This window comes from Heterodontus francisci, unplaced genomic scaffold (genome assembly GCF_036365525.1).
Source record: "Heterodontus francisci isolate sHetFra1 unplaced genomic scaffold, sHetFra1.hap1 HAP1_SCAFFOLD_896, whole genome shotgun sequence".
In the NCBI taxonomy this organism is placed as follows: Eukaryota; Metazoa; Chordata; class Chondrichthyes; order Heterodontiformes; family Heterodontidae; genus Heterodontus; species Heterodontus francisci.
This window is the reverse complement of record NW_027140809.1, coordinates 157,501-170,000: the sequence shown is the minus strand read 5'-3', so window position 1 is coordinate 170,000 and position 12,500 is coordinate 157,501. Positions and strand designations below refer to the sequence as shown.

Sequence of the window (12,500 nt, the reverse complement as noted above, 5' to 3'; positions counted from 1 at the left end):
TCGCTCTGTCTCTCTCACTGTTTCTGTCTCTCTCTGTCTCTCTCTCTCTCTCTCTCTCTCGCTCCCTCTATCTCTCTCTGTCTCTCTCACTGTTTCTGTCTCTCTCTGTCTCTCTCTCTCTCGCTCCCTCTCGCTCCCTCTATCTCTCTCTGTCTCTCTCACTGTTTCTGTCTCTCTCTGTCTCTCTCTGTCTCTCTCTGTCTCTCTCTGTCTCTCTCTCTCTCGCTCCCTCTCGCTCCCTCTATCTCTCTCTGTCTCTCTCACTGTTTCTGTCTCTGTCTCTCTCTCTCTCTCTCGCTCCCTCTATCTCGCTCTGTCTCTCTCTCTCTCTCTCGCTCCCTCTGTCTCGATCTGTCTCTCTCTCTCTCTCTCTCGCTCCCTCTATCTCTCTCTGTCTCTCTCTCTCTCTCTCGCTCCCTCTATCTCTCTCTGTCTCTCTCACTGTTTCTGTCTCCCTCTATCTCTCTCTGTCTCCCTCTATCTCTCTCTGTCTCTATCTCTCTCTGTCTCTCTCTGTCTCTCTCTCTCTCTCTCGCTCCCTCTATCTCGCTCTGTCTCTCTCTCACAGAGCTGCTGGGGTGAAAGTTGTCCTCACTCTCTGCAGCCTCTGCAGCTTGGCACAGCTGCCTGTGAGTCAGCAGCCAGCTCACCATATACCAACCCTGTCACATTTCTGAAGTGCCTGTCAGACTGATGTGCTGAGTTTACATGGGGTTAAAGTGCAGTGGCTGATGGATATTTGAAAACCTCTTCTGGATTCTCTATGAGCTCATTAATGAGAGCTGGGCAAAGTGTTTCTGCTCATCGACTTTTACCTCACTGCTGTGTAACTTTCAACCTTCCATATAAACAGCTCTGCAATTTCACATCATTAAAGGATTTGATCGGATCGATAGAAACTATTTTCTCTGGTGGGGGGAGAGTCCAGAACAAGGGGGCAAAACCTTCAAATCCGAGCCAGGCCGTACAGGGGGTGATGTGAGGAAGCACTTCTTCACACAAAGGGGAGTGGAAATCTGGAACTCTCTCCCCCCCCCAGAAAGCTGTCGAGGCCGGTGGGGTGGGGGGTTGGGGGGGGGGGTCAACTGGGAATTTCAAACCCGAGATTGATCGATTTTCGTTGGGTGAGGAGGTTAAGGGTTAGAGAACCATGGCGGGGAGATGGAGTCCAGATACAAATCAGCCAGGATCATGATGTTTTTGCGACTGGAGGGCTGTTTCCAGTGGCGTTCCGCAGGGCTCAGTACTGGGTCTCCTGCTTTTTTGTGGTGTTTATTAACGATTTGGATGGAGGGGGCATGATCAAGAAGTTTGCAGACGACGCAAAGATTGGCCGTGTGGTAGATAGCGAGGAGGATAGCTGTAGGCTGCAGTAAGATATTGATGGTCTGGTCAGATGGGCAGAAAAGTGGCAAATAGAATTCAACCTGGAGAAGTGTGAGGTGATGCATTTTGGGAGGTCAAACAAGGCAAAGGAATACACGATTAATGGGAAAATACTGAGAAGTATAGAGGAAGTGAGGGACCTTGGAGTGAATGTCCACAGATCCCTGAAGGTAGCAGGACAGGTCGATCAGGTGGTTAAGAAGGCAGATGGAATCCTTTCCTTTATTAACCGAGGTACAGAATATAAGAGCAGGGAGGTTATGCTGGAACTGTATAAATCATTGGTTAGGCCACAACTTGAGCACTGTGTGCTGTTCTGGTCACCTCATTACAGAAAGGATGTAATTGCACTAGCGAGGGTACAGAGGAGATTTACGCGGATGTTGCCAGGACTGGAAAAATACAGCGATGATGAAAGATTGGATAGGCTGGGGATGTTCTCCTTGGAACAGAGAAGGCTGAGGGGAGAATCTGATTGAAATGTATAAAATTGTGAGGGGCCTGGATAGAGTGGAGGTGAAGGGTCTATTCACCTTAGCAGAGAGGTCAGTGACGAGGGGGCATAGATTTAACGTGATTGGTCGAAAGATTAGAGGGGAGATGAGGAAAAACATTTTCACCCAGAGGGTGGTGATGGTCTGGAACTCACTGCCTGAAAGGGTAGTTGAGGCAGAAACCCTCAACTCATTTAAAAGGAGTCTGGATATGCACCTCAAGTGCTGTAATCTGCAGGGCTACGGACCAAATGCTGGAAGGTGGGATTAGAATAGGATTGTTTTTTCAGCCAGCACAGACACGATGGGCCGAGTGGCCTCTTTCTGTGCCTTAAACTTTCCATGATTCTATGACCTTATTGAATGGCGGAACAGACTCGAGGGGCTGAATAGCCTCCTCCTGTTCTGATGCTCCTTGCTTCCCACTGCTTTCTTTGACAGATTTATTATCAATTCACAGCTCTCAACAACAACTTGAATTTCCATTAATAAAGTAGTAAAAAGCTGCACTGTCGGAGAGTCAGTACTGAGGGTGTGCCGCACTGTCGGAGGGTCAGTACTGAGGGAGTGCTGTACTGTCAGAGAGTCAGTACTGAGGGAGTGCCACACTGTCGGAGGGTCAGTACTGAGGGAGTGCCGCACTGTCGGAGGGTCAGTACTGAGGGAGAGCCACACTGTCAGAGGGTCAGTACTGAGGAAATGCCGCACTGTCAGAGGGTCAGTACTGAGGGAGCGCCGCACTGTCGGAGGGTCAGTACTGAGGGAGTGCCGCACTGTCAGAGGGTCAGTACTGAGGAAATGCCGCACTGTCAGAGGGTCAGTACTGAGGGAGTGCCGCACTGTCGGAGGGTCAGTACTGAGGGAGCGCCGCACTGTCGGAGGGTCAGTACTGAGGGAGTGCTGCGCTGTCGGAGGGTCGGTACTGAGGGAGCGCTGCGCTGTCAGAGGGTCAGTACTGAGGGAGTGTCACACTGTCAGAGGGTCAGTACTGAGGGAGCACCGCACTGTCGGAGGGTCAGTACTGAAAGAACGCCGCACTGTGGGAAGGTCAGTACTGAGGGAACGCCGCACTGTGGGAGGGTCAGTACTGAGGGAGTGCCGCACTGTCAGAGGGTCAGTACTGAGGGAGCGCTGCGCTGTCGGAGGGTCGGTACTGAGGGAGCGCTGCACTGTCAGAGGGTCAGTACTGAGGGAGTGTCACACTGTCAGAGGGTCAGTACTGAGAGAGCGCCGCACTGTGGGAGGGTCAGTACTGAGGGAGTGCCGCACTGTCAGAGGGTCAGTACTGAGGGAGCGCCGCACTGTCGGAGGGTCAGTACTGAGGGAGCGCTGCGCTGTCGGAGGGTCGGTACTGAGGGAGCGCTGCACTGTCAGAGGGTCAGTATTGAGGGAGCACCGCACTGTCGGAGGGTCAGTACTGAGGGAACGCCGCACTGTCGGAGGGTCAGTACTGAGGGAGTGCCGCACTGTCGGAGAGTCAGTACTGAGGGAGCGCCGCACTGTCGGAGGGTCAGTACTGAGGGAGCGCTGCACTGTCAGAGGGTCAGTACTGAGGGAGCGCTGCGCTGTCAGAGGGTCAGTACTGAGGGAGCGCCGCACTGTCGGAGGGTCAGTACTGAGGGAGCGCTGCACTGTGGGAGGGTCAGTACTGAGGGAGTGCCGCACTGTCGGAGGGTCAGTACTGAGGGAGTGCCGCACTGTCAGAGAGTCAGTACTGAGGGAGAGCCGCACTGTGGGAGGGTCAGTACTGAGGGAGTGCCGCACTGTCAGAGGGTCAGTACTGAGGGAGAGCCGCACTGTGGGAGGGTCAGTACTGAGGGAGAGCCTCACTGTCGGAGGGTCAGTACTGAGGGAACGCCGCACTGTGGGAGGGTCAGTACTGAGGGAGCGCCGCACTGTCGGAGGGTCAGTACTGAGGGAACGCCGCACTGTGGGAGGGTCAGTACTGAGGGAGCGCCGCACTGTCGGAGGGTCAGTACTGAGGGAGCGCTGCACTGTCAGAGGGTCAGTACTGAGGGAGCGCCGCACTGTGGGAGGGTCAGTACTGAGGGAGCGCCGCACTGTCGGAGGGTCAGTACTGAGGGAGCGCCGCACTGTCGGAGGGTCAGTACTGAGGGAGCGCCGCACTGTCGGAGGGTCAGTACTGAGGGAGTGCCGCACTGTCGGAGGGTCGGTACTGAGGGAGCGCTGCACTGTTGGAGGGTCAGTGCTGAGGGAGCGCCGCACTGTCGGAGGGTCAGTACTGAGGGAACGCCGCACTGTGGGAGGGTCAGTACTGAGGGAGCGCCGCACTGTGGGAGGGTCAGTACTGAGGGAGCGCCGCACTGTCGGAGGGTCAGTACTGAGGGAACGCCGCACTGTGGGAGGGTCAGTACTGAGGGAGCGCCGCACTGTCGGAGGGTCAGTACTGAGGGAGCGCTGCACTGTCGGGGGGTCAGTACTGAGGGAGCGCCGCACTGTCGGAGGGTCAGTACTGAGGGAGCGCCGCACTGTGGGAGGGTCAGTACTGAGGGAGCGCCGCACTGTCGGAGGGTCAGTACTGAGGGAGCGCCGCACTGTCGGAGGGTCAGTACTGAGGGAGCGCTGCACTGTCAGAGGGTCAGTACTGAGGGAACGCCGCACTGTCGGAGGGTCAGTACTGAGGGAGCGCCGCACTGTCGGAGGGTCAGTACTGAGGGAGCGCCGCACTGTCGGAGGGTCAGTACTGAGGGAGCGCCGCACTGTGGGAGTGTCAGTACTGAGGGAGTGCCGCACTGTTGGAGGGTCAGTACTGAGGGAGAGCCGCACTGTCAGAGGGTCAGTACTGAGGGAGCGCCGCACTGTGGGTGGGTCAGTACTGAGGGAGCGCCGCACTGTCAGAGGGTCAGTACTGAGGGAACGCCGCACTGTTGGAGGGTCAGTACTGAGGGAGAGCCGCACTGTCAGAGGGTCAGTACTGAGGGAGCGCCGCACTGTGGGTGGGTCAGTACTGAGGGAGCGCCGCACTGTGGGAGGGTCAGTACTGAGGGAACGCCGCACTGTGGGAGGGTCAGTACTGAGGGAGTGCCGCACTGTGGGAGGGTCAGTACTGAGGGAGTGCCGCACTGTTGGAGGGTCAGTACTGAGGGAGAGCCGCACTGTCAGAGGGTCAGTACTGAGGGAGCGCCGCACTGTGGGTGGGTCAGTACTGAGGGAGCGCCGCACTGTGGGAGGGTCAGTACTGAGGGAGCGCCGCACTGTGTGAGGGTCAGTACTGAGGGAGCGCCGCACTGTCGGAGGGTCAGTACTGAGGGAACGCCGCACTGTGGGAGGGTCAGTACTGAGGGAGTGCCGCACTGTGGGAGGGTCAGTACTGAGGGAGCTCCGCACTGTCAGAGGGTCAGTACTGAGGGAGTGCCGCACTGTTGGAGGGGCTGTCTTTCAGGATGGGACGTTAAACCCGAGGCTCCCGTCTGCCCCCTCAGGTGGATGTTAAAGATCCCACAGCCACTATTGGAAGCAGAGCAGGGAGGCGGGGGAGTTCTCCCCTGTGTCCTGGGGCCGAGATTTATCCCTGAACCAACACCAATCAAAACAGCTGATCTGGGTCATTTATCACATTGATGCTTGTGGGATCTTGCTGTGCGCAAATTGGCTGCTGCATTTCCTGCATTACAACAGTGACTTCACTTCCGAAAAACCCCACATTGAGTGTGAGAAGCTTCAGGACGTTGTGAGGTGGTGAAATGCTCGTCTTTGTTCAACGTCCCTGCCTTACTGTTCTCTTCCACTCTCCCGCAGATGTGTCCTCAGATTACACCGACCAATGATCTCCTGGTGCCCGTCGGGGTAGTTCGACCAATCACGTTGCAGGCGAGGAACCTGCCCCAGCCCCAGTCGGGTCAAAGAAGCTACGAGTGTATTTTCAGCATTCAGGACCGTCTTCAGCGGGTCCCCGCCGTCCGATTCAACAGTAGCAGTGTCCAGTGTCAGAACACCTCGGTAAGATTCACCAAACTCCCAGACTCACCACACTCATCGCACTTTTGTATTCAGTCACGGGACGTGGGCAAAGTTGGGATTTATTGCCCCTTGAGAAGGTGGGGGGGGGGGAGCTGCCTCCTGGAATACGACTGAGTGTCTCGTTCGGCCGTTTCAGAGGGCAGTTAAGAGCCACATTACTGTGTGACTGGAGTCACATGTAGGACAGACCGGGTGAGGATGGCAGATTTCCTTCCCTAAAGGACATTGGTGATCCAGATGGGTTTTTCAGACAATCCGGTCGTTTCATCATCACCATCACTGAGAATGGCTTTTTATTCCAGATTTAATTAATGAACGGAATTGAAATTCTCCCAGCTGCTGCAGTGGGATTTGAACTCATGTCTCTGCATCATTAAACCAGGTCTCTGGATTACTAGCCCAGGAACAGACTGCTACTGTACTGTATCATTGCTCTGGAATTCACTCTCTCTGGCTTCCTCACACTCTCTCACTTTCTCTCTCTCTCTGTCATTTTCTCTCTCTCACTCTCCCTCTCTCTCTCTCCTTTCTCGCTCTGTCTGTCTCCCCCTCTCATGGGCTATCACTCTGGCACTCTCCCTCTCTCTTCTGCTCTCTGTGTTTCTCTCTCTTGCTCTGTCCATCTCACACCGTCTTTCTCTCGCTCTCAGTTCTCTCTTGCTCTGTCTCCTTCTCGCTCTGTTTCTCTCTTTCGCTCTCTCTCTCTCCCCCACACTCTGTCTCTCCTGTTCTGTCTCTGGTGAGAATGTGGAACTCGCTCCCACAGGGAGTGGTTGAGGTGAATAGTATCGATGTATTTAAGGGGGAAGCTGGATAAACACACGAGGGAGAGAGGGGGTGGGAGGAGGCTCGTGTGGAGCAGAAACACCAGAACGGAGCGAATGGGCCGAATGGCCTGTTCCTGTGCTGTGTAAATTCACTGTTATATTACTGGATAAATAATCCAGAGATTTGGCGTTCAGTTTCCCTCCCCTGAACTGCGCAATTCACCCTCACATCTCCCCAGCTGTGATCAGGTAAAGCCACACACCCAGGGACCTTTCACACACCTGTTCACACCTGTTCACACACCCAGGGACCTTTTACACACCTGTTCACACACCTGTTCACACACCCAGGGACCTTTCACACACCTGTTCACACCTGTTCACACACCCAGGGACCTTTCACACACCTGTTCACACACCTGTTCACACACCCAGGGACCTTTTACACACCTGTTCACACACCTGTTCACACACCTGTTCACACACCCAGGGACCTTTCACACACCTGTTCATACCTGTTCACACACCTGTTCACACACCCAGGGACCTTTCACACACCTGTTCACACCTGTTCACACACCCAGGGACCTTTTACACACCTGTTCACACACCTGTTCACACACCCAGGGACCTTTCACACACCTGTTCACACCTGTTCACACACCCAGGGACCTTTCACACACCTGTTCACACACCTGTTCACACACCCAGGGACCTTTTACACACCTGTTCACACACCTGTTCACACACCTGTTCACACACCCAGGGACCTTTCACACACCTGTTCACACCTGTTCACACACCCAGGGACCTTTCACACACCTGTTCACACCTGTTCACACACCTGTTCACACACCCAGGGACCTTTTACACACCTGTTCACACACCTGTTCACACACCCAGGGACCTTTCACACACCTGTTCACACCTGTTCACACACCCAGGGACCTTTCACACACCTGTTCACACCTGTTCACACACCCAGGGACCTTTCACACACCTGTTCACACCTGTTCACACACCCAGGGACCTTTTACACACCTGTTCACACACCTGTTCACACACCCAGGGACCTTTCACACACCTGTTCACACCTGTTCACACACCCAGGGACCTTTCACACACCTGTTCACACCTGTTCACACACCCAGGGACCTTTCACACACCTGTTCACACCTGTTCACACACCCAGGGACCTTTTACACACCTGTTCACACACCTGTTCACACACCTGTTCACACACCCAGGGACCTTTCACACACCTGTTCATACCTGTTCACACACCTGTTCACACACCCAGGGACCTTTCACACACCTGTTCACACCTGTTCACACACCCAGGGACCTTTCACACACCTGTTCACACCTGTTCACACACCTGTTCACACACCCAGGGACCTTTTACACACCTGTTCACACACCTGTTCACACACCCAGGGACCTTTCACACACCTGTTCACACCTGTTCACACACCCAGGGACCTTTCACACACCTGTTCACACCTGTTCACACACCCAGGGACCTTTCACACACCTGTTCACACCTGTTCACACACCCAGAGACCTTTTACACACCTGTTCACACACCTGTTCACACACCCAGAGACCTTTTACACACCTGTTCACACCTGTTCACACACCCAGGGACCTTTCACACACCTGTTCACACCTGTTCACACACCCAGGGACCTTTCACACACCTGTTCACACCTGTTCACACACCCAGGGACCTTTCACACACCTGTTCACACACCTGTTCACACACCCAGGGACCTTTTACACACCTGTTCACACACCTGTTCACACACCTGTTCACACACCCAGGGACCTTTCACACACCTGTTCATACCTGTTCACACACCTGTTCACACACCCAGGGACCTTTCACACACCTGTTCACACCTGTTCACACACCCAGGGACCTTTCACACACCTGTTCACACCTGTTCACACACCTGTTCACACACCCAGGGACCTTTTACACACCTGTTCACACACCTGTTCACACACCCAGGGACCTTTCACACACCTGTTCACACCTGTTCACACACCCAGGGACCTTTCACACACCTGTTCACACCTGTTCACACACCCAGGGACCTTTCACACACCTGTTCACACCTGTTCACACACCCAGAGACCTTTTACACACCTGTTCACACACCTGTTCACACACCCAGGGACCTTTCACACACCTGTTCACACCTGTTCACACACCCAGGGACCTTTCACACACCTGTTCACACCTGTTCACACACCCAGGGACCTTTCACACACCTGTTCACACCTGTTCACACACCCAGGGACCTTTCACACACCTGTTCACACACCTGTTCACACACCCAGGGACCTTTTACACACCTGTTCACACACCTGTTCACACACCTGTTCACACACCCAGGGACCTTTCACACACCTGTTCATACCTGTTCACACACCTGTTCACACACCCAGGGACCTTTCACACACCTGTTCACACCTGTTCACACACCCAGGGACCTTTCACACACCTGTTCACACCTGTTCACACACCTGTTCACACACCCAGGGACCTTTTACACACCTGTTCACACACCTGTTCACACACCCAGGGACCTTTCACACACCTGTTCACACCTGTTCACACACCCAGGGACCTTTCACACACCTGTTCACACCTGTTCACACACCCAGGGACCTTTCACACACCTGTTCACACCTGTTCACACACCTGTTCACACACCCAGGGACCTTTTACACACCTGTTCACACCTGTTCACACACCTGTTCACACACCTGTTCACACCTGTTCACACACCCAGGGACCCCTCGCACACCTGTTCACACCTGTTCACACACCCAGGGACCTTTCACACACCTTTCACACACATGATGCATTTTGGAAGATCCAATTCAAGAGTGAACTATACAGTAAATGGAAAAGTCCTGGGGAAAATTGATGTTCAGAGAGATTTGGGTGTTCAGGTCCATTGTTCCCTGAAGGTGGCAACGCAGGTCAATAGAGTGGTCAAGAAGGCATACGGCATGCTTTCCTTCATCGGACGGGGTATTGAGTACAAGAGTTGGCAGGTCATGTTACAGTTGTATAGGACTTTGGTTCGGCCACATTTGGAATACTGCGTACAGTTCTGGTCGCCACATTACCAAAAGGATGTGGATGCTTTGGAGGGTGCAAAGGAGGTTCACCAGGATGTTGCCTGGTATGGAGGGCGCTAGCTATGAAGAGAGGTTGAGTAGATTAGGATTATTTTCATTAGAAAGACAGAGGTTGAGGGGGGACCTGATTGAGGTGTACAAAATCATGAGGGGTACAGACAGGGTGGATAGCAAGAAGCTTTTTCCCAGAGTGGGGGATTCAATTACAAGGGGACACGAGTTCAAAGTGAAAAGGGAAAAGTTTAGGGGGGATATTCGTGGAAAGTTCTTTACGCAGAGGGTGGTGGGTGCCTGGAATGCATTGCCAGCGGAGGTGGTAGACGCGGGCACGATAGCGTCTTTTAAGATGTATCTAGACAGATACATGAATGGGCAGGAAGTAAAGAGATACAGACCCTTAGAAAATAGGCGACAGGTTTAGATAGAGGATTTGGATCGGCGCAGGCTTGGAGGGCCGAAGGGCCTGTTCCTGTGCTGTAATTTTCTTTGTTCTTTGTTGTTCTTTGTTCACACCTGTTCACACACCCAGTGACCTTTCACACACCTCGCACAGTCTTCAAGAGAAAAGGGGTGGGGCGGGGGTAAATGTTCTCACAGAGGGGGGGAGATGGGGAAAGATGGTCAGGGTGAGCGGGGGGGAGACGGTCAGGGTGAGCGGGGGGGAGACGGTCAGGGTGAGCGGGGGGGAGACGGTCAGGGGGAGTGGGGGGGAGACGGTCAGGGTGAGTGGGGGGAGTGGGGGGGAGACGGTCATGGGGAGTGGGGGGGAGACGGTCAGGGTGAGTGGGGGGGAGACGGTCAGGGTGAGTGGGGGGGGAGACGGTCAGGGTGAGTGGGGGGGGAGACGGTCAGGGTGAGTGGGGGGAGACAGGGGGAGTGGGGGGGAGACGGTCAGGGGGAGTGGGGGGGAGACGGTCAGGGTGAGTGGGGGGGGGGAGACGGCAAGGGTGAGTGGGTGGGGGGGAGACGACAAGGGTGAGTGGGGGGGGGGGGGGAGGCGACCAGGGTGAGTGGGGGGGGGGGGGGAAGACGACCAGGGTGAGTGGGGTGGGGAGACGGGGGGAGACAGTCAGGGGGCGTGGTGGGGGAGACGGTCAGGGGGAGTGGGGGGGAGTGGGGGGGTGACGTGGGAGAGAGACGGTCAAGGTGACTTGGGGAGACGGTCATGGGGAGTGGGGGGGGAGACTGTCATGGGGAGTGGGAGGGGAGACGGTCAGGGGGAGTGCAGGGGGAGTCGGTCAGGGGGAGTGGGGGGGAGTCGGTCAGGGGGAGTGGGGGAGAGACGGTGGGGAGACGGTCAGGGGTGGTGGGGGGGAGAGGGAGGAGACGGTCAGGGGGAGTGGGGGTGAGTCGGTCAGGGGTGGTGGGGGGGAGAGGGGGGAGTCGGTCAGGGGGAGTGGGGGGGAGTCGGTCAGGGGGAGACGGTCAGGGGATGTGTTGGGGGCAGACGGTCAGGGGGAGTTGGGGGGAGACGGTCAGGGGTGATGGGGGGGGAGAGGGGGGGAGACGGTCAGGGGGAGTGGGGGGGAGTCGGTCAGGCGGAGACGGTCAGGGGGAGTGGGGGGGAGACGGTCAGGGGGAGTGGGGGGGAGAGGGGGGAGACGGTCAGGGGGAGTGGGGGGGAGACGGTCGGGCGAGTTGGGGTGTGTTGGGGGCAGACGGTCAGGTGGAGTTGGGGGGAGACGGTCAGGGGGAGTTGGGTTGAGTTGGGGGGAGAGGGAGTGAGTTGGGGGAGACGGTCGGGGGAGTTGGAGGGAGACGGTCAGGGAGAGTGGGGGGATGTTGGGGGGGAGACGGTCAGGGGGAGTTGGGGTGAGTTGGGGGGAGAGGGAGTGAGTTGGGGGGAGACGGTTGGGGGGAGACGGTCGGGGGAGTTGGGGGGAGACGGTCAGGGAGAGTGGGGGGATGTTGGGGGGGAGACGGTCAGGGGGAGTTGGGGTGAGTTGGGGGGAGAGGGAGTGAGTTGGGGGGAGACGGTCAAGGGGAGTTGGGGTGAGTTGGGGGGAGAGGGAGTGAGTTGGGGGGAGACGGTCGGGGGAGTTGGAGGGAGACGGTCAGGGAGAGTGGGGGGAAGTTGGGGGGAGACGGTCAGGGAGAGTTGGGGGGAGACGGTCAGGGGGAGTTGGGTTGAGTTGGGGGGAGAGGGAGTGAGTTGGGGGGAGACGGTCGGGGGAGTTGGGGGGAGACGGTCGGGGGAGTTGGGTTGAGTTGGGGGGGGAGGGTCGGAGTTGGGGTGAGTTGGGGGGAGAGGGAATGAGTTGGGGGGAGACGGTCGTGGGAGTTGGGGGGAGACGGTCAGGGAGAGTGGGGGGAAGTTGGGGGGAGACGGTCGGGGGAGTTGGGGGGAGACAGTCGGGGGAGTTGGGTTGAGTTGGGGGGGGAGGGTCAGAGTTGGGGTGAGTTGGGGGGAGAGGGAGTGAGTTTGGGGGAGACGGTCGGGGGAGTTGGGGGAGACGGTCAGGGAGAGTGGGGGGGAAGTTGGGGGGAGACGGTCGGGGGAGTTGTGGGGGAGACAGTCGGGGGAGTTGGGTTGAGTTGGGGGGGGAGGGTCGGAGTTGGGGTGAGTTGGGGGGAGAGGGAGTGAGTTGGGGGGAGACGGTCGGGGGAGTTGGGAGGGAGACGGTCGGGGGAGTTGGGGGGAGACGGTCGGGGGAGTTGGGGGGAGAAAGTCGGGGGAGTTGGGTTGAGTTGGGGGGAAAGGGAGTGAGTTGGGGGG

The 12,500-nt window shown here is 56.6% G+C and overlaps 1 protein-coding gene across 1 annotated transcript in view; it reads left to right on the top strand.

Annotated features, from left to right (window-relative positions):
* The window catches only part of LOC137361212 (plexin A3-like), a gene marked incomplete at both ends in the record, with an annotated part of 270,436 nt that overhangs the window by 102,530 nt on the left and 155,406 nt on the right, over positions 1-12,500 (top strand). Inside the window, one exon of the mRNA XM_068026127.1 lies at positions 5,640-5,840. Coding sequence (XP_067882228.1) covers positions 5,640-5,840 — 201 coding nt within the window. The remainder of the gene's footprint in view (positions 1-5,639; positions 5,841-12,500) is intronic.